The 25624-nt window shown below is 40.1% G+C and overlaps 1 protein-coding gene across 4 annotated transcripts in view; it reads left to right on the top strand.

The window, feature by feature from the left end:
- chrm1.L (cholinergic receptor, muscarinic 1 L homeolog) overlaps nt 1-8788 on the top strand; it is an 85121-nt gene extending 76333 nt beyond the window's left edge. For all 4 annotated transcript variants that reach the window (XM_018257549.2, XM_041589980.1, XM_041589978.1 and 1 more), the window contains exons 3-4: nt 3083-4731; nt 6071-8788. In XM_018257549.2, coding sequence (XP_018113038.1) covers nt 3163-4728 — 1566 coding nt within the window. In that variant the 5' untranslated portion in view covers nt 3083-3162 and the 3' untranslated portion in view covers nt 4729-4731; nt 6071-8788. The remainder of the gene's footprint in view (nt 1-3082; nt 4732-6070) is intronic.
- Nucleotides 8789-25624: the final 16836 nt, after the last annotated feature.

Genomic DNA, 25624 nt, shown 5'->3' with positions numbered 1-25624 from the left:
ATTTCATTCCTGAACCAGCAAGTTTATTTTTTTAGTTGTAATATTGGTGTGTAGGCAGCCATCTCAGGTCATTTTGCCTGGTCATGTGCTTTCAGAAAGAGCCAGCACTTTAGGATGGAACTGCTTTCTGGCAGGCTGTTTCTCCTACTCAATGTAACTGAATGTGTCACAGTGGGACCTGGATTTTACTATTGAGTGCTGTTTTTAGATCTACCAGGCAGCTGTTATCTTGTGTTAAGGAGATGTTATCTGGTTACCTTTCCTTTGTTCTGTTGTTAAGAAACTGGGGGGGTGATATCACTCAAACTTGCAGAACAGCAGTAAAGAGTGACTAAAGTTTATCAGAGCACAAGTCACATGACTGGGGGCTCCTAGGAAATTGACAATATGTCTAGTCCCATGTCAGATTTCAAAATTAAATATAAAAAAACCTGTTTGCTTTTTTGAGAAATGGATTTCAGTGCAGAACTCTGCTGGAGCAGCACTATTAACTGATGCGTTTTAAAAAAAAATCCATCACTTCACAATAGAACACGGTGAGGGATTGGTTGAATGATATTGTTTTTTGAGGGATTGTGTATGTCTATGTGAAAAATTATATATATAAGTGCTGCACTGGTGCAGAAACCGAAACCATGGTACCTTTAAGGCCCTCAATGTCAGTGTCTGTCATATTTCATTTACATACCATCAGTTATGGGCAGGGTGAGCATGGCTATATAAATGATGATGGCACATCAGGAAGGGTTCAAGGGGTTTAGGGAGCTATATATTAACCTGCACATTATCTTGCCAGTTGAGATGATGTTTATGTACCTTTTTAACAGAAGTCCAACTGAATGTCAAAAAGAGTGGTCATTTTTTCTTTAAGGGCAGGTATCTGATAGTAAGTGAGTGAGTAAATTGGTACAGTGCAATAGAAAAGAAAAAGTTAAAGGCTGGGTGGGAGGGGCCTATTAAGCTTTGCAGAGCGCTGGTAACAAAAGGGCTACAATATACGGCACTGGACTATTAGGAAAAGGGTTAAGTGATGCAATGCTCTGCAAGGCTGAGTGTTGTAGTAACAGGCTGTGTGCGTGTCTGGACTGTGTACACCTGTCTTCTATCTCTGTTTGCCCCAAGATCACCTGTTTAACCACAGAGCAGGGGAGGGAGGGGAGGAAAGAATTCACCTGAGCCAGGCAAGTGCGATATGTAACCCATTCTCTGCCAGGAGTCATTCCTTATTCATTTGCCGTCAATTTTAGTGAAAAGCCAGGGTAGAATCATTAGAAGGTGCTGTATGAAGCAGTACAGTAGAACAGTAGTGGCATTTAGTGGGTTAACAGTAGTGTTAAATGGAATAATAAGAGGGGTTATATGTTATGATAAATGGGTACTGTGGCCACAATTTATCTATAATGGAAAATACATAAAAGAAAGGTTTAAAGTGGTTCCAGGGCAGCACCATCAAAACTTTTCTACAGCAGCCAGAAGGTCTGATCACCCTGAATAGGAAAGACACATATTCATCTTGAATTATTTGGCCATTGCCACGGTAGCCTAAGAGCAACAGACAACTGGAGGTAAAAGGTCAGATATGATCTTTCATTGTGGAGTTTTCTACATGGTTGCATATATATATATATATATATATATATATATATATATATATATATATATATATATATATATATATATAGTATATGTATATATAGAAATAAAAAAATAAAAACGATAAAAAAATATATATATCTATATATATATATCTATATATATATATATATATACACATATATATATATATACACATATATATATATATACACATATATATATATACATACTGGTGGTATGGACCAGGGCAAAAGACCCAGTATAAGGCCCCATCATTAAAGCAACAACTAGTAGCTCCCCATGAATTATTTTACCATAACTACCAGTCATGCAATTGGGGAGAAATGGGAGTTTAAGATAAACAGCAGCTAAAGTCTGGACAGCACTAATATTTTTATTGCTGTTTCCACTTTTGCAGCCCTTCATGCAACTTGGGGTGTGATGGAATGTATTTATTTTATTTTGTTACTGCATAGAGCTGCTGTTCTGACTCCACGTGGAGCCTAGGGCATTTCTCCTGCCTGTTCCATCTTAAAGACGGCTCTTTATCAAAGAGTCATACAGGTATGGTGACATGGTGCAGTAGGAGGAGTTAGTTTCATGCGAGCAGTTCTGTTTGACAGGGAGGAGCTATAGGAAGTTCTGGTGCCATATGTTACACTTTCTGAAGCCCAGCTACTGGTTCCAAGCTCCTTATTTCTTTCCTTGACTTCCTTCTTGAGTTCTGCATTTTGCATTTGAGAATGGTAAACCCGTCCAACCACTTCTTTCTCTCCATTTTGCTTCCTGGGATGGGGTGGGGGTTCCCAACATAACTCCTTCGTCCAACAATCAAACAACAGAGATCCAGCTTTGTTTAGTTACAGATTACGGAGACACACAGAGCTGAGAGAGAGTAGGGTGAGAAGCAGAGCGTGAAATGCAGAAAAAGCTGTTAATATCAGCCAAGACAGGGAGACACAAACTATGTGGACAAAAGAACTAATTTGATACCAATAGAGTGCAGGAGAAGTAGGGCAGAAGGGGAGAGATGATCAAGGGATAGATTATGAGATAAAAGATAGCTGAGTACGATTTGAAAGATAGAATGGATTAAGATCTGAGGTTTTGGAGCTTCCAGGTGCTTTACTTTAATATTTGTTTTTTATATAGCGCCAACTTATTCCACATCGCTTTACAGAGATTATTCGTCATTCACATCAGCCCCTGCCCCAGTGGAGCTTACAGTCTAAAGTTCCTATCACATTTACTGACAGTAGGATCAATTTTATCCAAAGCCAATCAACCTGCTTTATTTTTTTAGAATGTGACACATAACCATTAGCAGTGTGGTGCAAAAGAGAGGTTATAGAAGCCTATGAATGGAACCAATTTTATATTCTATAGTGTAATCTTGGACACCTTTATACCTTATGCATACATATTTATATATATCATAACATTGCTGGTTTCTACACTGATGTTATGTTTTCTCTTCTGTTTACAGAGTTTTATTGTGGAGGACAAAAGCCTCAGAATCTTGGTTTGAAGGAGATCTTCCCCTTGTCTTCCAAAGAAAAGACCTTTATGTTGGCCCTGCATCAGAATGCTGGGCAAGAGATGGTGACTCAGTGGCCTCCAACCATGAACAGTACCACGGTTACTCCATTGACTCTAAATGCTACAGAAGTATACGATCCTTTAGGTGGACATGCAGTCTGGGAGGTGGTCCTCATTGTTTTCACGACCGGCATCCTGTCTTTGGTTACAGTAATTGGGAATGTCCTTGTTCTGTTAGCTTTCAAGGTCAACAGTGATTTAAAAACAGTCAACAATTACTTCCTGCTCAGTTTGGCCTGTGCTGATATCATCATTGGTGCGTTATCCATGAATCTGTATACAACATACATTGTTATGGGACAGTGGGCACTGGGTCCTGTTTGCTGTGACCTGTGGCTGGCACTGGATTATGTTGCAAGCAATGCATCTGTTATGAACCTACTCATCATCAGTTTTGACCGATACTTCTCTATAACACGACCACTTACATACAGGGCTAAGAGGACACCAAGGAGAGCTGCCATTATGATTGGCATGGCATGGTTCATCTCTTTTGTACTATGGGCTCCTGCCATAATATTCTGGCAGTACATTGTGGGTGAGAGGACAGTGGAACCCACTGATTGCTACATACAGTTTTTTAGCCAGCCTATCATCACCTTTGGCACTGCTATTGCTGCTTTTTATCTACCAGTTACCATCATGATTATACTGTACTGGAGGGTTTACAGAGAAACAGAGAACCGAAGCAGAGAATTGGCAGGTTTGCAGGGTTCAGGGACAGAGCATACTTCACACCCACTGGCGTTGGGTAGCATCAAAAGTGGCAGTAGCAGTGGAGCTGGAGAATCTGAAAGATTATCAAGAGGGCAGAGGACAGTGCCAAGAGCTAAGCAGGCATGTTGTTTCCCTCGTCAGCTGACTTCTAACCCATCTCTCAGGAGCTACCCAGAACATCGAAGCAATGGCAGTTGTAATACCATGGAAGATGCTGCCTCCGCAGACTCTCTCTCTTCCTCTTCTGAAGGTGAGGATCGTCCATATGAAATGAAGAACATCTGTTCAGCAGTCATACGGCTTCCCATGGTCAGCTCTGTCGTAGGGACACCCAAAGGCTCAAGGGGATCCAGTGACACTTTGGGGAGAGTTGATATCGAGGGAGAGACCAATGGTGGGAAAAACGAGGTTACAAGGAAAACATCCAAGGCACATGTAACGGCTCTGCCATCAACCGCCATCAAAGCCAAGTCCGAGAAAAGTCGTCATGGGAAAAGGAAAAACAACTCTCTCATAAAGGAGAAGAAGGCAGCAAAGACATTAAGTGCCATCTTGCTGGCTTTTATTTTGACATGGACTCCATACAATATAATGGTGTTAGTATCCACATTTTGTCCAGATTGCGTTCCAAAGAAATTATGGGAGCTAGGCTATTGGCTGTGTTATGTCAACAGCACAGTCAACCCAATGTGTTATGCACTCTGCAACCGATCCTTCCGACGCACTTTTAAAATGCTGCTTCTTTGTCGGTGGGACAAGCGCAAGTGGAGAGCACACAAGCATCCAGTACCTTTCTTCAGGACCCCATCACATTGAGCGGTGGGTAGAATTAACTAAAACTAAAGGAAAAATGTAATTCTATCCAGTACTATAATTTTAAGATGTATTTGTACCAAGTAAGGGGCATTAACTTTACTTGTATCTTAACTATTTTGTTCATTACAAGGAATTTTAATGAGTGCCTTAATTCCATTTTCAAAATTTCCCAGTTGCTGCAAAAGATTTCAAAGAGCTGCCATTTACAGTAGATTCCCCAGTTTGGTCTCCAATAAATCTGCCCATTTGCATTTAATTAAAAAAAATTTTTTAAATATAAATATGAGTGTTATGCAGCTTTAGTAATTGAGCATCTCTTATTTTATCACTGTATTTTATTGGATTAGCAATTTCATGGTCGCCTGTGGGAAAGCAAAAATCTGATTGATTGTTGTGGGCTCTAAACTGGGTGCAAATTTTGCAACTTTTTGAGGCATGCACTGAATCAACAGTTTGAGGATATGGCCAAATCCACCACAAATGATTCAGCCAATCCAAGTCCCAACCCAAATTTGCATGTGCGGTGGTGGCAGGGTATCTGATGTAAGGTCCTCTGATGGACCCAAGGGTGCCTAGTCCCAATGGAACCAGAATTTATTGCATCCCTAATTTCATCCCTAACTTTTCTTAAATTAACCCCTAAATCAAGAATTCGAAACTTGTTTAAGGGACCTACACTGAATCTGGATTCTGGAATCTACATTTATCAGATTCATTATCCATTGTGCTCACTGCTCCTACTGTTTTCTGTTGAAGGTTTTCTGTTTAGTTATAACTGAATTGAAAGGGATCACTGTGACCCATCCTAAATACCACAGGGACCCATAGGTTAAGAAACCCTATCCAACTAGTCCCACCAACCCCCCCCCCCAACAGTTCAGAGTTAAAAATCAGAACTATGATCATTTCTGTGAATATTGCAGAGAAATTCACTATTATAAACAGTTCCATGAAGAATAATGATGCTTTATAATTGTATTATGTATATTATAATATATTATCCTGTTATAATTACAAGAACAAATCATAAAGGTATGGTTAAACAAACACCAAAACTCCTCACACCATGCACAGTAGAATAGGAATCACGCTGCTTATGGTAGAGAGAATTGTGTAAGAGTAATCTGTTAAAGTGATGGGTGCCATGGGCAACTGAGTTTCCACCGAGCAAAACAGTAAGCGTGTCTGCATTAAAGACATTGGGGACGATACGCTCCATAAAGAGACAGAGCTCTACAACTTGTATTTTATAACAGTGATGCTTCCTGTTTTTTATAGTCATACAATGAATCCCATTGGCAAAACAGAGACAACTAACCATTCTCTTCTTACTTCTTCACAGGACCAATCACCTTAAAGGACACAGATAAAGTTCTGCATTATTTGCATGTGGAGCTGAACTTGGATGCCAGATGGAGTCTCCATGCTTGTGTGACCCAAGATGATGGCAAGTAATGCTGATTCCCCTAAAGGAAAAGGGGTGAAAGAAGGAGTACAGTGAAGTCTTCTTGTAGCTATCTATGAACACTACTCTGACAATGTCTTTGAGGCAAGTTCTTGGTTTTTACCAGGGTCTTGTATTGTATACAGAACTCACCAGAGGACAAGGGGTAGTTTGGTATGTGGTCATACTCACTATTCAAAAGGTGATTTATTCATTTTTGGAAGGAAAAGGGATGCCTGATATGCCAAACCAAACAAAGACAGGCCAAAGAACATAATAAGGATTTTCTACTGTTTACAGAGCTAAGGGAGGGGTGGGCTGTGTATTTATTCTAAATTCAACAAAATAAAGACTCTTACCACCAAGTCATCAGATGTAGTTCTTTATGCAAAGTCAACTTTTGCCCAACACTATTTTGCCATCTTGTTTGCTTCTCTCTGAGCGACCACCAGCTAACAGGATGAAATGGACCTCTGTAGCATATCTTCCTGCAGGTCTATGATGCGTACTATGGCTCCCCTGCAACCACATCCCTCCTCCAGGGTCCCCTCTCCGTTGTCCGGACGTTTGGTTCTTGTCTATTTAATCAATGAATCGTGGGCCAGTGCCATTGTATGGTTGACAATGTGATTTGAACAATAAGGCCAGCATTATTCTTGTAACATATGTGGCCATGATCATTAAACATGATTATTAGTATGACATCATTTACATCTTCGAACAAACCCATAAAGCTAGATGTCTCCTGCTTTGTTATGACACAATGTATACCCTTGTTTAAGTGGAGTCTGCTTTCTATCTATCTCCAGTTACATAGACTGTGTGAGTGTTGCAGTAAACTCAAAGAACCCCTTGAGTACACCAGACAGAGATGGATTAAGACTTAGTTTGGGTCCCGGTGGTACTGGAGGCATGTGCTGCTTGGAAGCTGACCTATTTTCCTTTAAGTGCCCCATTCACCACAGTTTTTACTATACTCCTTGATTGATCACCGTTGCATATATTCTTTTAGCCTCAAAATGAATCACTGAATGCCATGCAGCATTTACAGTTTATGATAAATACCATGAAAGCATAGTATGTACCAAGAAATGCCACCCACAATGTAAACAGATGAAAAAATATCAGGAAAGCCACAAGAGCTTGGAGAATGATATTACATATTGCAGACTAAAAATGACAGTAAACTCAATCAATAAGATCAAATAAGAAAATATGTTAGCCTCTAAGAATTATGTTTCTCCAAGTCCTGTTTTACTGCTTGTTCTGAATCCTCTCCTGAGAACATCTGAGAAGTATCTGAGATCCCTCAGGTAAACATAAGATATTTTCATTTATTAATTAGTGGTCACGGAGTTGAATTTGAGTATGTGAGCATACCCAAAGGTTGATGGAAAAGCAAGAATAGTCATTTGCATATTAAAACCGAGATGAACCTCATCATAGAAACAACTAGAAGAAGGTAGAAATTTGTCAGGTTATTTAGGTTTGTCATGCTCTTTAGGTACACCCATCTTGTTGGTCTCAGGGGTAGACTACTACTCCTACTAGTCTAGCACAGTACAATGCTGACTTTCCCACTTGTATGTTATTATCTAGAATGACTTGCTATAAAGAGTGTATATAGAGGTAGCCAATCATGATCTGTGAGACCACTTGCCCCACCTGCCCTACACTGCTCTGTACTGTATGTTTATCCATACACCATATGGGTCACTTATTTACAGCACTGCAGTGTGCAATTGCGATGTTTTTACCCATACTGCAGATTCTTTCCCATCATTCCATCCATTGCTGTTGTCAGGGGGAGTGCCTGACACAATTGTGGTCAAAATTGACAATTGTGGTTGGTGTAACTTCTGTTGTGGCCAAATCTTTAAGTATATTTCTGTTTTGTCTATTGACACCGCCCACACTGGGAACCCTGAAGCTACTACCACCTTTGGTTGTGGTGGTATCTCCAGGGCTCTCGTATGTCAATAAATGCACTTGCACTTAATTCTGAACTGGAGGCAGCGACACCAAGCTCAACTTCACAGAAGTGCAAGGATTACTTTTGATGTAAGACCTTTAATGAATGGGACATCTGCACTTGCCATTGTAAATGACCCCTCATTTTACCATCAATTCGGGCATCCAGGGCAGAAGTAGTAGAAAGGATAGTGAGGCGAGGGCCATTGGGTGTGTTGGTGGTTCTATGATACAGACCATTTTATACCAACTTATCTTGGCCATGGTTGCCCTGCTTAGAAGTAAGCTGATGTCAATACATCTAGGAAGATTTTTCATTCATCCATCATTCAACTGAACTTGCTGAGTATTCATTGAAGACGTTTCAGTAGTCATCCAAGCAGCTTCTTTAGTTCAACTGATTGGTACAAGAAGTCTTCGGCATAATTTGATAATCCAATCATATTTGAGCAGCAACTATCCAGAGAGGTGACAATGGAAACTCAGCAAGTCCAATTGCATTAGATTTACTTCTACTTGATAAAGCTGATGTCAATTTGCACCTGTATATTACCACAGCAGTTACACCCTTGGAGATTTAGGGGCTGATTCACTATGGGTCGAATATCGAGGGTTAATTAACCCTCGATATTCGACTAGGAATTGAAATCCTTCAACTTCGAATATCGAAGTCGAAGGATTTAGCGCAAATACTATGATCGTATGATCGAAGGATAATTCCTTTGATCGAACGATAAAATCCTTCGAATCGAACGATTCGAAGGATTTAAATCCAACGATCGAAGGAATATCCTTTGATCAAAAAAAGTTAGGCAAACCTATGGGGACCTTCCCCATAGGCTAACATTGACTTCGGTAGCTTTTAGCTGCCGAAGTAGGGGGTCGAAGTTTTTTTAAAGAGACAGTACTTCGACTATCGAATGGTCGAATAGTCGAACGATTTTTTCTTCGAATCCTTCGATTCGTAGTCTTAGTCAAAGGTCGAAGTAGCCCATTCGATGGTCGAAGTAGCCCAAAAAAACCTTCGAAATTCGACGTTTTTTTACTTCGAATCCTTCACTCGAATTTAGTGAATCAGCCCCTTAATGTTCCCAAAAACTGGACAGTTCAGTAGTGTTCAGGTGGGTTCCCAGCTAAAAAGACACAGCGAGGCTTGCTGAGCCTTATTTGGTTCAGTTGACTGATCAGCTTGAGTTGAGTCACACATACATTTTACTAATACTGCCAGTTCATTTCTGTATTCCCAGTAACATCCACAAAAATCAGATGCACAATTCCTGCTTCCCTCTAACACAGAGAGATATATGTCACAATCATTTTATCAGACCACTGGCCTATCCTGCCCCTGGGTTTCCTAGAAATATACTCACACCTTCAGCAAAGGGCTCAATGCTAATAAGGATGTCGGCTGCAGGCATGGCCTAATCGAATTCCACCTAATTCTGGACCATACATTAAAAGCTCTATTGATCCCTTTCAGAGAAATTCCCTTTAATGAACACATAGCTATTTTAAAAATAGACACCAACTGTCAGTGATCATTTTCTTTTGCTTTGAAGTCCGATGTTCTGTGAATGTCTGAACATATGCCGCTATGTGTGAGGTCCCTGTCCATCCCTATGAAAAGCTCAGCTTCCCGTCTCTGGCCAATAATGTTCATTTTTGTATGTTCAGATGCTGCGGATTTCCCTAATGAAGTCTAAAAGCTGGATGAAAAGTGCAAGACTGGTGGGACTTCCGCAGTGAGATGGGAACTGGGAAGGCAGATTTATTCACAAGGGTTATTTTGCTGCACAGATCAAGCCTTCAGTTAATGAAATAAAACAAAAGAAAATAGCCCCGGCTGCCAGATTGTTGGAGAGCTCATCCTCTAGGTTTTATGGGTTTTTCCTTATGAGACAGTCAAGGGTTTCCTATTTTACCCTGCCACCACCAAGATATAACATACGGTTCTGGTTCATGAATGAGCACATATACCAAGCACCAGTCTACCCATTGGCACCATATTGGTCATGCAATCAATACTGGTAATTTATGAACACAAGTGTAGATGCAAAAGGCAGTTTTCCCCCAAATTCCAGCATACAGTAATTGTGGCAGAGTTTAATTTAAATAGAGTGCACCTAGCATTTATGCGGGTAAGGGTTGAATCATTGTGGCATTTGAATAAACTCTAACATTGCATTCTCCTGTGCTCTTTTCAACAATAAAAGCTAATTTTTCTGGTTAAATGTCTCTAACATTGCATACACTCCTTATGGGGATAGGAAGCTCAAAGTATTTTTCCATCCTAATATTGGCAGGTTGAAGTGCCTGCGTGCTTGAAATGTGTAAGGCTGCTTATTTGTTGGCCGTAATAAACCATTTGTCTTGTACTATTGCCTGGCGAGTGCCGTTTTTGACAGTTTACTATCACCAGCTTTGTATTGCCTGATGCACAGGCTCCACCGGGGTGGTGCTGGACCTTACAGCGCCCCCAACGTATGTGTGTGACGTCACTTTGGGCTATAACACTTCCTGTACCCCCTTTTTTTTCTTTCAAAAATGTATTCAATTATATAAGCACCCAAGGGTTGTCCCCCCAGAAGCTGCTGCCCTAGGCACAGACCCTTGGGTGCCTATATATATATATAAATACACCCCTGACCATAGGAGCAATACTATTGTTGTCACCACCACTGCCCCATTAGGCATACCTCCCAACATTTTGGAAATAAAAAGAGGGACAGAGTGCAGCAAACAAATTTCAACCACCCCATTTTTGTGGCCACACCCCCTAATTACCATGTTCATTTTACAAAATATGGCAAATTATGAGAATTTGAACATATTTGCGTGTTTTTTATGTGTTATAACAGTTTTGCTAATGAAGGTAAATTGCCTTTAAGCTGCAAGTCACAGTTTCCCCAAGAAACCTGCTTATCTTAAATACTTACAATTGTTTCTTTACTTATCTTAAATTGTAACAAATGTATCAAAGTGCTCCTGCCACGTATTCTGGGCTTTTAGAGTTTTAGAAACTTTGTATCTTTTTCTGGCTGTTCAGTGCAAGAGATCAAAGAGAAAGTCGGGACATTTCAGTAACAATCTGGGTTGAGCTGTCAAAATCGGGACTGTCCCATGAAAATTTGGACAGTTGGGAGGTATGCATTAGGGTTGGCAACTTTTGGGTGGGGCGGTGATGGATGGAGCGATGACAGTGGATTTTGAGGGATCAAAATGGATAAGGTAAGTTTTTAGTGGCCATTGGAGCAGAGCAGGGGCAGTTATTTTACTTGCTCATGAAATACTGGCTGGTTGCGAACCCTAGTGACCATGCTACTTACAATTCAAATTGGGTTGTCAATAAAAATTTGATACATTTTAAAATTGTTTTCCCCACCTACCCATTCGTCTGAAGGAAACAGCACACCAGGGCATATCTGGTGAATTAATAAAAATAAAAAGACACATTTTTAAAATCTGTTAGCCATGTCAGTGGCTAATAGATTTATATCCTGGGGTGGGTGACAATTATTTTCCCTATTGTAGCCGTCTGTACTTCAGGGCCCAGCTCAATAATGAGCACCAGAAGTCATAGGCGGTGGCCTGCTTTCCCTATGGATGTGCGAAGGAACTTGAATTGGTTTCGTGCCAAGAATTTCAGGATGCTGTAGTTCTGAAAATAGAGAAAATTGTCATGCAATCGGTGAAGCCTTACTAGCTAGCCCTAATTTGTCATATGATCTTATAACCGTATTGGAATCGGCATAGAAAACTGCTCCAAGAGAGTAGCAATAGAAATAGGCATGAAACCCACAAGCGACTTATTTAATTCCATTAAATTATATAAATAGGGATGACAATGTACAGGGCAGTATTTTGTAGATAACCAGTGGCAGAGGTAGCAGTTTCTGTAGGGCTGGATACAGGTGTAAAAAAAATTTCCCCTTTATTATTTTTGCATGTATGTCTCTAGACACGTTCAGCAAAATCTAGCGGCAGAGCTGAGAAGGTGCCCATCTCCTACTGGCTTGGCACATGCACAATGCAGCTTCTGTATGGTCGGCCTCAGGTCAGCAGAAGAGAGTGGAGTTGTTAGGGCAGCGGCATTCACTAGTACAGGTATGGGACCTGTTATCCAGAATGAAAACATTAAATAAACCTTTCAATAAGGATTAATTATATCTTAGTTGGGATCAACTAGCACTTGATGCACTTGCCCTTTTATTGATTGATTGCTTTTGTCCTTCAAACAGTTATTGGACTAATGGACCAGATCACTTTTTTAATGAATCGAAATGAATTAGTAATCAGAATTGTTTACTTGATCCTGCTCTTTGCTAAAAACCGCACCAGGGATTTTCTGTTGAAATTCTTTTGCCACCATCTTCTTCCGCTGCAGTCTTCTTCTCCCCGGGCCTAGGCATTATTATTATTATTATATTGTCAAGTGATCTAAATTCAGACCAAAGTAAAGACGCATACCTCCCAACTGTCCCTTTTTCGGAGGAACAGTCCTTCTTTTGACAGCTCAACCTGCAGTCCCTCATTTGTACAGGAAAGTCCCTATTTTTTCTGCACTGAACAGCCACAAAAAGAAACAAAGTTTCTAACTTAATTGGCTTTTAGCAGAGAGCACAGAACAGCTAACAGGTGCAAATAAGATACTTTGTAACAATTTTGAGACACAAAAAAACAGTTTAGATAAGGAGAATTATGTTCAAACTTTCATAACCTGCCAAATTTTGTAGAACGAACATGATAATTAGGGGGTGTGGTCACAGAAAGGGGCGTGATCAAAAAATTTTGCTGCGCTACGTTAGGAAAAAAATGTTGTCCCTCTTTTTACTTTGGGAGGTATGAAGACGGAGAAAATGAACTTCTATAGTTCTTCTCAAATCAATGGAGGGTGCCAAATGTTAGGCACCCAGCCGGGGTAACTGCTCCAGCCCAGGGTATTTCTGCAGAAGTTCATTTGCAATTTTCCTTCTTCTGTCTTCTTTTCTTTGGCTTCTTCATCCTTCATTTTTTCATTCTCGGCCTAGGCAGGTACATTTGCACTAGAGTAGAAAAAAACAGCTTTTGGTTCTAAATTCAGCTTTCACTCTACAGCATATGCACTTGCCTGGACCAGGAACAAAAAGAAGGAAGAGGTCAAGGAAGATGGCAATGAAGATCTTCTGCCAAAAAACCTTGGACCTGTGCAGTTTTAAGCAAACAGGAGCAATGGGCCAGGGTATCAGATAAGTGACTATAATCCTTTGGGATTGTCTACATTTTTGTCACCCCCAGTGATGTTAACTGTAGTTCTCCTTTAATGATGAAGAGGAAGGTGTGATTCTGAGTGTACATAAAGGGTTAACTGTCATGTTTGACTACTACCCTGCAGAAGTTCTGATGTGATAGGAACATTGGTAATCCACAGTTTTTTGGGAATCATGCTTTATTTCTTTAAAAAGTTATACTGCTCGGAAGAAAACAAAAATGGTGTCTATGGGGAGCACAAGTTTGATGACATTTGTGGATTAGTTCTTTTTTTGCCTGTCAATCCTGCACCAATAGTTGAATGAATATTTATTGCACTGTGTGATCAATAATTTGATTTTTATTTTACTTGGTATTAATTGATTAGTATTTTGTTTAGCTTGATCAGTCAGTTTTGTCAGTTCTTTAGAGCGGTGTATCTTATGCTGATCTATCAATAGGTCTAACATGTGCTCGAGTTCCATAAAGGAAGTGTCAGAGTGAAAAGGGTTAGAGCCTGGTCTGTTTTTTCACCTGTATTTGTTTAAATCAAGAGCTTAAACGTCAGAAGACTCCTTTCCGAACACAAGTACAACGTGCAAAGCCCAAACATATAAATCACCACTTTCTTTACACACAGTACATTGTTTTTCCTAAAATTCAGCATTGGTGTGGACATCTGCAAAATGGCATCACAACTTGTGGGTAACTTACAAGTAAGGGGTCAAATTAGAGTTAAATATTTCAGTGCTTCAGTTTTGCTTTGTGAATGGCAGTCCCAAATTTACAAGGTTTAAAGTGTCTTGGCCACTACCCACGTGTTGATGTGGATAGGACATCTCCTCATTCCAGCCATAGACATCATCTCTATCCTGAACCAACTTAGTTGGCAAGAAGCCTTAAAGGAGAAGGAAAGGCTTTGTACACTTGGGGGCACCCCCAAGTGATTGTATTGACTTACCTGAAACCCGGGCCAGTGCTCCTATCAGCAGAAAACCGGTACGGGGTTATACCAGTGAGCACTGTGAGCAAACCTCTTCCGGCGTCATATTTCTTTAAATTTCCCAGGGCAAAGGTATGCGCAGTTGAACGAAATAGCTGACTTTTTCGTTAAAGATCGGCTTTTCATTCTACTGCGCATGCGCAAAAAAGTGGAAGAAGGAAGTGGATCGCTCCGTGGTGCTCACTGGTATAACCCGCGGCAGGTGCAGTTTTCTGCTGATAGGAGCACTGGCCCGGGGTTTCAGGTAAGTAAATACAATCACTTCGGGATGCCTAATATTTGGCACCCCCAAGTGTACGAAGCCTTTCCTTCTCCTTTAAAAATTAAAACAAAAGGGAAACGTTCCATAGAGTCCTTTAGACGTACATGGTCTCCGTATGTTGAGGTCTGTGGCTCCAGTACCAGAGGTCAAATATCTTCAAATGTAAAATAAATAATTATTGGGTAATCCGACTTTCCCAAAAACACGTTTTCATTCTTCTTTTTGAATGTCTTTACATTCACTGGCCTAGTTTGTTTTTGTTTGTTTTTATGTTATATGTTTTTTCTCTATTCAATGTTATTTTTTAAAATAACATGCCATTGTTTCAATCACAGCACATCTTCTGAGTCTGCATGGTATTTGCTGTCATGTTGATTTTTCTTGTATATGTCAAAATCAAATCAAATATTTAAAATAAAATCCTTGCAACCAGGAGTGGGAAGTGACCAGTGATAGGGTTGCCACCTTTTAGCTGCCATTATGCTGGCCAAGGCGGGTCTATGGGGATGGATCCGGGATGTAAGGGGCATGGTCAGGGTGCAAATAGGGGCAGAGTCATAACTCGTCTGCCAAATGGAAGGGAACTGAGTGAGTAGTGCAGGTGCCTGTGGAAGAAAGGGGCATCCAAGAGAGTGAATTTAAGTCTTGATGGGGTGGAGTACAAGTTATTACAAATTCTCTGGCAAGAACATTGCCAGTAAATGTGTAATCCTGGCCCAGGCCTTGTCTTGTATTTTACCAGCTAGACCAGTCGAATACCAGCTTAGTGGCAACCCTATGGGGGCACCAGGGGTAGTTAGAAGAGGCATGCACCTAAGGAACAAAGGCTGGTGGGTGCTACACCTTAGAAACATGGCTGTGCTGCCTTCTATCCAGCACATTTGGTATCAGAGCAAATAAGAAAACACAGCGAGGAGAGGTTTGGAGAGGCAAGTGGGTCATGTACAACGGGGGATTTGTTGGCGAGTGGGTCATGGGAAAGTTATGAAGGAGTGTTGTTGGAGCAGGTGTGGGAAAGCACAGGGCCGGATTTACATAACAGAAGCCTCTAGGCCCCCTGTCATTCGCCTCCTTTTTATTCAATCAAATTTTCATAATTGGGACCAGAGCAATGGGGATTGGTGTATAGGAAATTTTAAAGACCATTTTAACTCCTGCGCCTCCCCAGTGTTTCTGAACCAATGGGGGTGTGGTTGGGCAGCATACTGCCCCCTAAAATCCTGCTGCCCTAGGCCCGGTCCTTGGTGGCCTCTCCACAAATCCAGGCCTGGGTAAGCATGCCTTGGGTGCCTGTACCTTCAGGCTCAGCTCTGGGGGGCACTCACTGAAACAGAGAGTAAACATTAAGCAAGTGTATGTTTGGCATTGATAAAACTCTGAGGAGTAGATTTAACAGATTTCAAGATCACATTTTTAGCGCAATTCAAATTTTCACACAATCGGAATTATTGTCAGACTATAAGGATGCAGAGAATTCATAATTTATGGATTTGACTGAATACTGAAGCCTCTCCAAAAGGTTTGGCCGAAGACTAAAGTGAATCTGAACCCTAATTTGCATATTTCAATTTGGGCAAATTGAACAAAAAAATTGTTGTTTTCAGAGCTTTAAAGACACATGATTTTGGAAGGTCTGAAGGGCTGGTCTAAACACTTTGGATTCCTGTCCAAATTGATGAGATGCTGCAAAATTCTACACCTTTATCCTAGATTTGATGCATCCCAACTAAAAAAACCTTTTTATTTTTATGGGTTTCTTCTGGACAAGAAAAGTTGGTCAAGAATACATATTTACTAGAGTTTACCTAAAATATTGGTACAGGTATAGGACCTTTTATCCAGAGTACTTGGGACCTTGGGTTTTGGGTTTAAAGAGATCTTTCCGTCTGATCAAGAAAATGTAAAGGAACCCCACTAACAATGCAGCAGATACAGAAAAACTCTGGTGGACGATGTAAAGAAATTCACAGCATTAATAAACAATAAAATAAGCAAATTTAAACAAGTTTGGAACATATGGTTGTTCAGAGAAGGGTTGTTACATACAATATAAGGATATTTGTAGTTAATATCTCAACTACCAAAAACCCCTGCCCCCACCCACAATCCCCTCTCCCCCCCCCCAACTATAAGAATTGGTCTATAATTAAAAGTAAAAAAATTACACAATAAACAAAAAGGCAAAGAATGCATAACAGAAATGTTCTTTATTCATTAAATTGATATGCAAATGAAAAGTAACATTGTCAGTTGTTGTGTAAATATTCAATAAATAAAAAGTTTAAAAAATAAAAAAAAATATAAAACTCTTAAAAGGACTTGAAAATTTTTAACACACATTTATGTGACATGGGCCGGCAGGATAAAAGTCTTTTGTCACAGGAAGATTCATTCCCATGATGATTTTTATGAGTTAAGTAATTCTAAGTAGTTCTTGTAAGCAATTGCCACAAGAACCAAATATCAGCGCTTCAAAAATAAATGCTAGGCAAGAAGACAGACATACGGATATAGAGTGGAAGCTATCGGCGTTAATCTTCTGTAAGACGAGAATCCCCTTAGCTGCTATCCTAATATAAACGTTAGTAACACTAACATATATAAATCTGCCATACATTGGGTTGGCAGGGTTGACCCGACACCCAGCAGGTCAAAATAATATGTACTAATTTATTCAGTGCCTAGAAGCATGCAATATAAACTCTTTACATTTAAATAATGATTTAAATACAGAGAGTTCAAGTTATCATCGTCTAGATAGCTGCTACATGCGTCATCTGTTGTGTCATATTTGTCTTCTATCTGTTGGTTGGCACCTTGCCTGCTCTTGCCCTCAGAAGCCTTTTCCCTGATTCTTCTAGACAAACTTGACTCAAGTGCAATCCACTTCAAGAGTCAAAGGCTGATTTATTTATCTAGAATCAGATAAATCACAGGGTCAAAAAGCTGTTTATTTTGCCGTTCACGTGTTTTGTGGGGTGTTTTTTGTCAACCATATTAAACCCCCAAACCAGCCCCACCCAGATTTCTAAAGCCTGCATCTTAGCAGTTGGAGAAATTCTTATTTTTGATGATAGAGGCAAAAAAACAAACCAAGGGCAAAATGATGCAATGATGTCTGTTTCAAAAATGAATAAATGAGCCCCTTTGATGTCTCTAATTTGTCATACTGATGATTCACCCATGTGCTATATTCTGGAACATGGTGGACTGCCTGTATACCTCTTAATAAGCACAGAGTGGCAAGTATCCAGAAGCATACCTCCCAATTTTCCCGTTTTTTGCAGGACAGTCCTGAATCTGACAGCTCAAACAACAGTCCCGGATTGTTACTGAAATGTCCTGAGTTAATCTTTGATCTCCTGCACTGAACAGCCAGAAATAGATACAAAGTTTCTGAAATATAATTAAATAAGAGGCTTTTGGCAGAGAGCCCAGACACCTCGGCAGCTGCATTTGGTACATTTGTAACAATTTAAGATAAGCAAAGATAAAATTGTAACTAATAAAATAAGCAAGTCTCAGGGAAACTGTGACTTGCAGCTTAGGCTGGTGGCAGATGTGGTGATTTCGGGGAGTTTAGTCGCCCATCCAAAAATCTACTCTTCTTTGGGCAACTAATCTCCCCTGAAATGCCTTCCCTGACGGCTAAAATGTAAATCGCCGGTGGGATGGCACTCGGATCACTTCGGAAGTCTAGCAAAGTTTGAAAAACAAAGCGATCAGAATGTAAATCGCTGGCAGGAAGGCATTTTGGGGAGATTAGTCGCCCGAAGAAGAGGAGATTTGTCGCTGAGTCACTAATCTCCCCGAAACAGAGTTTGTGCCACCACCCTTAAAGGTCAATTTAATTAGCAAAACTATCATACACATAAAACCTGACTCTAAAACCCCCAGAAATGTGTTCAAACTTTGCATAACCTGACAAATTTAGTAAAATGGATGGTATTTTGGGGGTGTGGCCATGAAATGGGAGTGGTCAAAAAATGTTCCACCGCGCTGAGCACTGTGGAGCCACATTCAAACGTTAACAGAGTTGGGGAGTAACACAAGCATGAAACATGTTCCTGGAAAGTACCAAATAGAGCTGTGGTTGGCTATTTGATAGCAAGGAAAAAAGGCAATGGCACACTGGACACGATCAAGCAGGGAAAACCCTTGCAAAGATTTATTTGCACACGATGCAACGTTTTGGGGTAGTCCCCTTTGTCAAGCATATCAAAGTGAGGCAGTGAACAGCAATTTAACACCAAACATTCAAAGAGATTGGTCAGTTACAAAAATTTACATAATTAATTACTCATGTGACATCACGCTTAGAAACAAGCAACAAAACAGGGGTTAACAAACCACAAGTTTCACTAATCCACTCCTAGTACATAATGTGGTAAAATTTACTATAAAAGGTTTCAAAAGTCATATTATATAAAACTTTAAAAAGGTTTTAACATTAGTTTAAATAGCATTCACAGTGAATATTAATCCATAAAAGTGTAACGAAAAAAATGTGTAACGAAAAAAAGAGAGAGTTTGCTCTAAAACAGCAGATTTTATTTGCTGTTGGAGACAGATTGATAACAAAATTCGCAACATAGTAAACTACAATGTGATATATTAACATAAATCACAATGTTGCTTATTTATTTCTTACCCTACAGGAGGGAATTGCAAAAGGAAAGTCTGACCCTAGAGGAAGGTCCTGGGAACTGCAAGTCTTGATTATCTGCAACAATAAAACACACATATAGGATCAAAGGTAACAGGACATACTGAACTCCTCATTTAACCCTTTGGGGTATTTTGTCTGCAATAGCCATATCCAATAGCATTCGCGTTGTAATAAACATTTTTTCATATCATAGCCTTGCTTGTGTATGACTTTTTCCAATATCTGCCATCGCACCTGCGAGATCTTATGGCCGTGAGCATAAAAATGTTTGGCTAGTAAGGATTCTTTCTTAAATTTATCAACTGATCGATTTTTTGATAACACATCTGTTTTAGCGTCAGGAGGAGGAGGTTGGTAAGTACGTATATTGGATTTGTGTTCATTTAAGCGTACCCTAACTGCTCTACTTACCAACTTACTATGATATGAAAAAATGTTTATTACAACGCGAATGCTATTGGATATGGCTATTGCAGACAAAATACCCCAAAGGGTTAAATGAGGAGTTCAGTATGTCCTGTTACCTTTGATCCTATATGTGTGTTTTATTGTTGCAGATAATCAAGACTTGCAGTTCCCAGGACCTTCCTCTAGGGTCAGACTTTCCTTTTGCAATTCCCTCCTGTAGGGTAAGAAATAAATAAGCAACATTGTGATTTATGTTAATATATCACATTGTAGTTTACTATGTTGCGAATTTTGTTATCAATCTGTCTCCAACAGCAAATAAAATCTGCTGTTTTAGAGCAAACTCTCTCTTTTTTTCGTTACACATTTTTTTCGTTACACTTTTATGGATTAATATTCACTGTGAATGCTATTTAAACTAATGTTAAAACCTTTTTAAAGTTTTATATAATATGACTTTTGAAACCTTTTATAGTAAATTTTACCACATTATGTACTAGGAGTGGATTAGTGAAACTTGTGGTTTGTTAACCCCTGTTTTGTTGCTTGTTTCTAAGCGTGATGTCACATGAGTAATTAATTATGTAAATTTTTGTAACTGACCAATCTCTTTGAATGTTTGGTGTTAAATTGCTGTTCACTGCCTCACTTTGATATGCTTGACAAAGGGGACTACCCCGAAACGTTGCATCGTGTGCAAATAAATCTTTGCAAGGGTTTTCCCTGCTTGATCGTGTCCAGTGTGCCATTGCCTTTTTTCCTTACCATTGGTTGAGGAGGGTGCCGATCCCTCCAGGTAAATGAGCACCTGGCAGAGCTGCTGAAGGCCAGGGTGTGCGAGGTGACTCTTCTTTTCTGGCTATTTGATAGCCCCTATATGAACTGTCATCCTACAGGAGTCTCTGGTTGGCAGTACACCTGGTTTTTATGCAACCAAAACTTGCCCCAAGCCTGTCATTCAAAACTTCTGCTTTGAGGCCACTGAGAGCAACATCCAAGAAGTTGGTGAGCAATATGTTGCCACTGGTTGGGGATCACTGATGTAGGGTCTGTGATCTTATGATCAACACCATGAAGGACAACACTGGGGGGGCCTTTTATGTAATCTCACCTAGATGGGCCTAGTTTGTCTTTCTAATTTATTGCAGTGAACTAATAGAAGAAAAGAGTTAATAATAATAGACATTGGTTTGTTTAATGATCACTCTCCTTTCAGACTTGGATAAGGTTGGAGATAAATTGTCCTTATTCCCCACTACACATCACTGGCCTTTATGAGAATCATACAGTAAATACGTGGTATATGCCTACTAGTACTGACTGAAGTGGAGCTGAAATTGCAGCATTTCAGCAATCTCCAACATGCTAACGTTTCCTTCCAGTTGGGATTAGATAGCCTACTCATGTCTTCTGTATTTATTGATGCAAGTCCATGTACTTAAATCCAGCTCCTGGATGCCATCGCTCAATTTGTGGATATGTCAGGTCTAAACAAATAGCAATGCTGATGGAATCCACACATGTGCTGAAGAACTAAAGCTCAGTAACAAGGAGACCACTAATTCTAATATATATGGATTTCCTTTCATAGAAGTTCATGGTATTGGGTATTGTAAATGTTTAATAAAAATACAGCAATGAAACACCTCTGAAAAATTAAGCATTTCCATGTCTTTTGGTACATATATAGTTTTGTCTTACAACAGTGGTTCCCAAAAGGTAGTGCTTGGCTCTCCGGGTGGACCTGGAACAGTGGCTGGGTTTTGCTCAGCCTGAAGGCCAGTTAGGGTGAAATTTAGGATAATATTATGTTCAAATCGCAATCCTGAATTTGGAGCATTTCATCCTTTCATTGATTCAAAATGGTCAGATCTGAAATATTTCGACATTAAAAAATAAGTAAAGAAACATTTTTGGAGAATTGGAATTTTAAATATTTCAGATAGGAATATTTGTCTCAAAATGCATGCACAGGCCCTTGAGTGTAGTTCAGATTGGACTGAAACTCGGTGCACTTTTGAAGTATTTTGAAATTATTTTATCCATTATACTTCAGCTAGAATTCAGTAGAAACCAGAATGAAACCCAACACATGGAATTCACGATGGCATCGCATAGTAAAACGACAAAAAGCATCCAGTAGCACCTACCTGTTATGACTATATATAAATCAGATATTTATTTTAAAAACGCTGTTCCTTATCCTTTAATCTTCCATAAATATTTTGACATGTAGAGGTTTCACTATTTTAAAAGCTACCTTTGGCACTGCTTCAGATGCATGGCATTTGATTCACTTGGCTTTCAGTTGTTAAAGGGACACTGTTAAATGAGAGACTTTATTTGTGACTGTGATGGATTAAGTATAAGTAGCTCGGTGCTTATATTAGAGCTGACTTTTTATAGATTTTTATTGCTTTTTTTATTGCGTATAATTGTTAACGGGGTAAGAAAAGCCCAAATGTATGCTTATTTATTAAAAAGTCAAAACTCAAATATCTTTGAATTTTACAAGCTCAAAAAAACTCTGCCAAGAAAACCATTGACTTCTACATAAACTGGCAAGCTTTTAAATTCAATGTTTTTCCTTTTTTTGTGCACTTCATATATACCAAACTTAATTTGGGAGTTTTGTGCAAAGAAATTTCAATCATGGCCAAAGCCAGGCCAGAGCCAGGCCAAGCCGGGCAGGCGCCCTAGGCAGCCTGCCCTGCTGCTGCGCCCGCTGGTTGAGCGGCGCTTCTGCGCATGTGAGAAAAGACGCTTCTGCGCATGCGCGAATTGACGCATGCATACTCGCACAGATGGGAACAAGCGGGCGGTTGGCAGAGAAGGGACCAGACTAGGGGTAGGAGTAAGTACATGCCTGGCGCCCCTCCACCTTTGCGCCCTAGGCACATGCCTACTCTGCCTACCCCTAGTTCCGGCCCTGATCATGGCAACAATTCAAACCTTGCTAAGTCACCCCCTATACCATACACTGACATTGAAGCTTTGTAGCAACAGTTTGGGGAAGGCTCTTTCCTGTTTCAGCAGGATAATAACAACCCCCTGCACAAAGCAAAATGGTTTGCAGTCATGGCCGGCACAGAGTCCTCTTCAACCCAACTAAACACTTGTGGGTTGAATTGGAATGCCCTTACGAGCCAGTCCATATTGTCCATAGGGTTGCCACCTGACCAATATTTCATTGGCCTAGCCTGTAACAAACCAGCAAAGGCTTGGGCCGGTACTACAAATTTACTGGCAACATACGTGGCAGTAAATTTGTTATAACTAGTCCATACAGGATCAGACTGGAATAGCGGGACACCAGAACATAGTCCAGAGGGACACGGTGACCCATACCTGCTCCCCAGCTCAAACTATGGGCACTGCCCCCTGACCTCCCATCCTGGCCTCATCACCTCGCTGCAAACAAGGACTTTAGATTTTAGAAAAGGAGCAAATACATTTTAATCAAACATCCCCCCGTTTAGCTTGTTCATAAGCTTTCGACCCTGTATGAAACAAAACCAAAGCATCTAACGTTTTCTTCACTTGGCAAACAAGACCTGGGAAGGTGATGTCAGGAACCAGAGATTTCACACGGGACAGTGGACTGAGTGTTTGCTCATGGATCTGTGTATGTTTGAGCACATGTTTGTGTGTGTGTAACCAAGGCCTTGGGTGGGGATCTTTTTTGTGCAAAGGGAGGTTCTTAAAACCAACATTCGCGTGCAGAGAAAACTGTCATCCCTTTGGGGTTGCTCTGGACAGTGGTTACATTTACCCCCCTGTGACAATATCACCTACACAGTGTAACCTGCTGAACTATAATTGCTATACATGATTCCTGTGCTTCTTCCACACTCCTCACAGCTACTCTCTCATCCTTTGTGCAACAAGCCATTGGTTACTTTCTATACCAGGCTGTCACTTCTAAGTAGAGTCCTGCATGGAACCAATTTTTGAAACCCGCACCCAACCCCGACCTGCAACCTGCATTTCTATCCGCTTGGACCTGCTACCCGCCACTCAACATTTTTATCCGCAACCCGATACGTGACCATCAAGAAACAGGAAGTACTGTTGCTGTAAACTGGAAGTGACATCATCAGAAGTGGGCAGCCAGATAAATGTTTATAAAACGCGTAAAATTTGCTATAGAGAAGACCCATGACCCACCAAGCTGTCAACCTGCATCTATAACTGCACCCGAAAGTCCTACCCACAAGCCACTTTTTTGCGGGTAACGTTTTATGAATCTTTAATCTCAAGCAGGATGGGGATTTTTGTGCATAATGAAATCAAATCATTCTAAGCAACTTTCCAATATACATTCATTCATCCATTCAATATTTTTAGTTATTTTATCACTGTTTATAAATGGGAGTGTAACAAAAAGCAGCATTTAGTTATCCCTTTCTTTTCTCTGGGTCTGACTTAAAAAGTTTAATGCGGGTCAGGTCTCTTCCAGGTCCTTGACATCAGCTTTAATGAAATGGCTTGTACCATTGGTACAAGGGGTGCAGAGGATATATACAGATAGACGCTGTGTTAATAGCAAATATATTTACTAATAACTAAAATCACTGAAAATTTTGAATAAATGGATATTGGATAGTTGCTTAGAATTACAGTCTATTTCTATACAAATCTTGCATGTTTTTGTCAAATTCTTTGGAATAAGCAGCAATTGCCCAATAGCATAAAATCTTTTATTATTAAAGTTATTAGTACACCCAACTTTCTTTAATTTTTTTGAGTATTTGTTTATACAGTCTTTCCATCTGTGCAATTCTCTGGAACAGCATAGCATGGGTCAGTGGTATAGCCGGGATTCCACCTGTAGTTCCTGGTTCAGTGCAGTTGGATAATGTCACGCCTACTGCATTCAGTCTTGCAACTTTCTCTGAGGCATGACTAGCTACACCCTACACTCATCATATCACCATGGTAACTCTTGACACACGCCTACTTAAATTTAAACTTTACCATATGTCCAGAAGTATCCATACACTTGTCTTATCAACATCTCATTCCAGAACCAGGAGTATGAAGCTGGCCTTCTCTTTACTCTTCTGGGAAGATGTTTTTGACTAGATGTTTGCACATTCTACCAGGACAAGGTCAAGGACATTAGAGAGAGAGGTTGGGCCTTAATTTTGACATTCCATTTCAACCTAGAGGTGTTCAGTTGGGCTCAGCCATGTTCTTTCACTCTAATCTCAGCAAACCGATTCTATGTGAACCTTGATTTGTGCATTGTTACATTATTGTGCTGAAATAGTGAAAGTCCTTCCCCAAGCTCCCAAGCTGTTCCATAATGTAAGATGCACAGAAAATTCAAGAATCTCGTGATATTGTGTAAGTAAAGCACACCAACAGGATAAATTTAGGTCTAAAATCATCTAGTGCTCACTATATGGGCTACCTGAAGGTCTCCATATAGATAGGTTCAAGAAACAGGGCATTCCTTGAAAAATGTACCAAATTGTATTAGTGGCACACATAAAAACCCAAACGCGTTTCGGCTCTCAAGGCAAGGGGTCTTCATCAGGGGTACATGCAAAAAAAAAAGTGCAGGCCTATTGTATGTTGTTGAAACAGGGGCCCAAATCATGAAACACAGCTTGGGAAAATGACAAGTTACAAGTTCAGACAGATATAGGTGTCAGGACATCTGCCAAAACCAGACTTGTCCATCATACTTCCAGATGGAGAAATGAGATTCATCATTCCAAAGTCCAATGGTGGCAAACTTTTCACCCCAGCTGATGAATGGCATTGCATATGGCGATGTTAGACTTGCGTATCATATGAAGGCATATTGGAACAGCACCACAGGTTAATTTTAATGAGAATGCCTTTATTGCACACTTAGGGCATTACAGCAACGTTTCAGGCTGTGTGGCCTTTAATCAAGCTATC

Source organism: Xenopus laevis, chromosome 4L (genome assembly GCF_017654675.1).
Source record: "Xenopus laevis strain J_2021 chromosome 4L, Xenopus_laevis_v10.1, whole genome shotgun sequence".
Taxonomy (NCBI): Eukaryota; Metazoa; Chordata; class Amphibia; order Anura; family Pipidae; genus Xenopus; species Xenopus laevis.
This window is presented reverse-complemented; position numbering and strand designations above follow the sequence as displayed.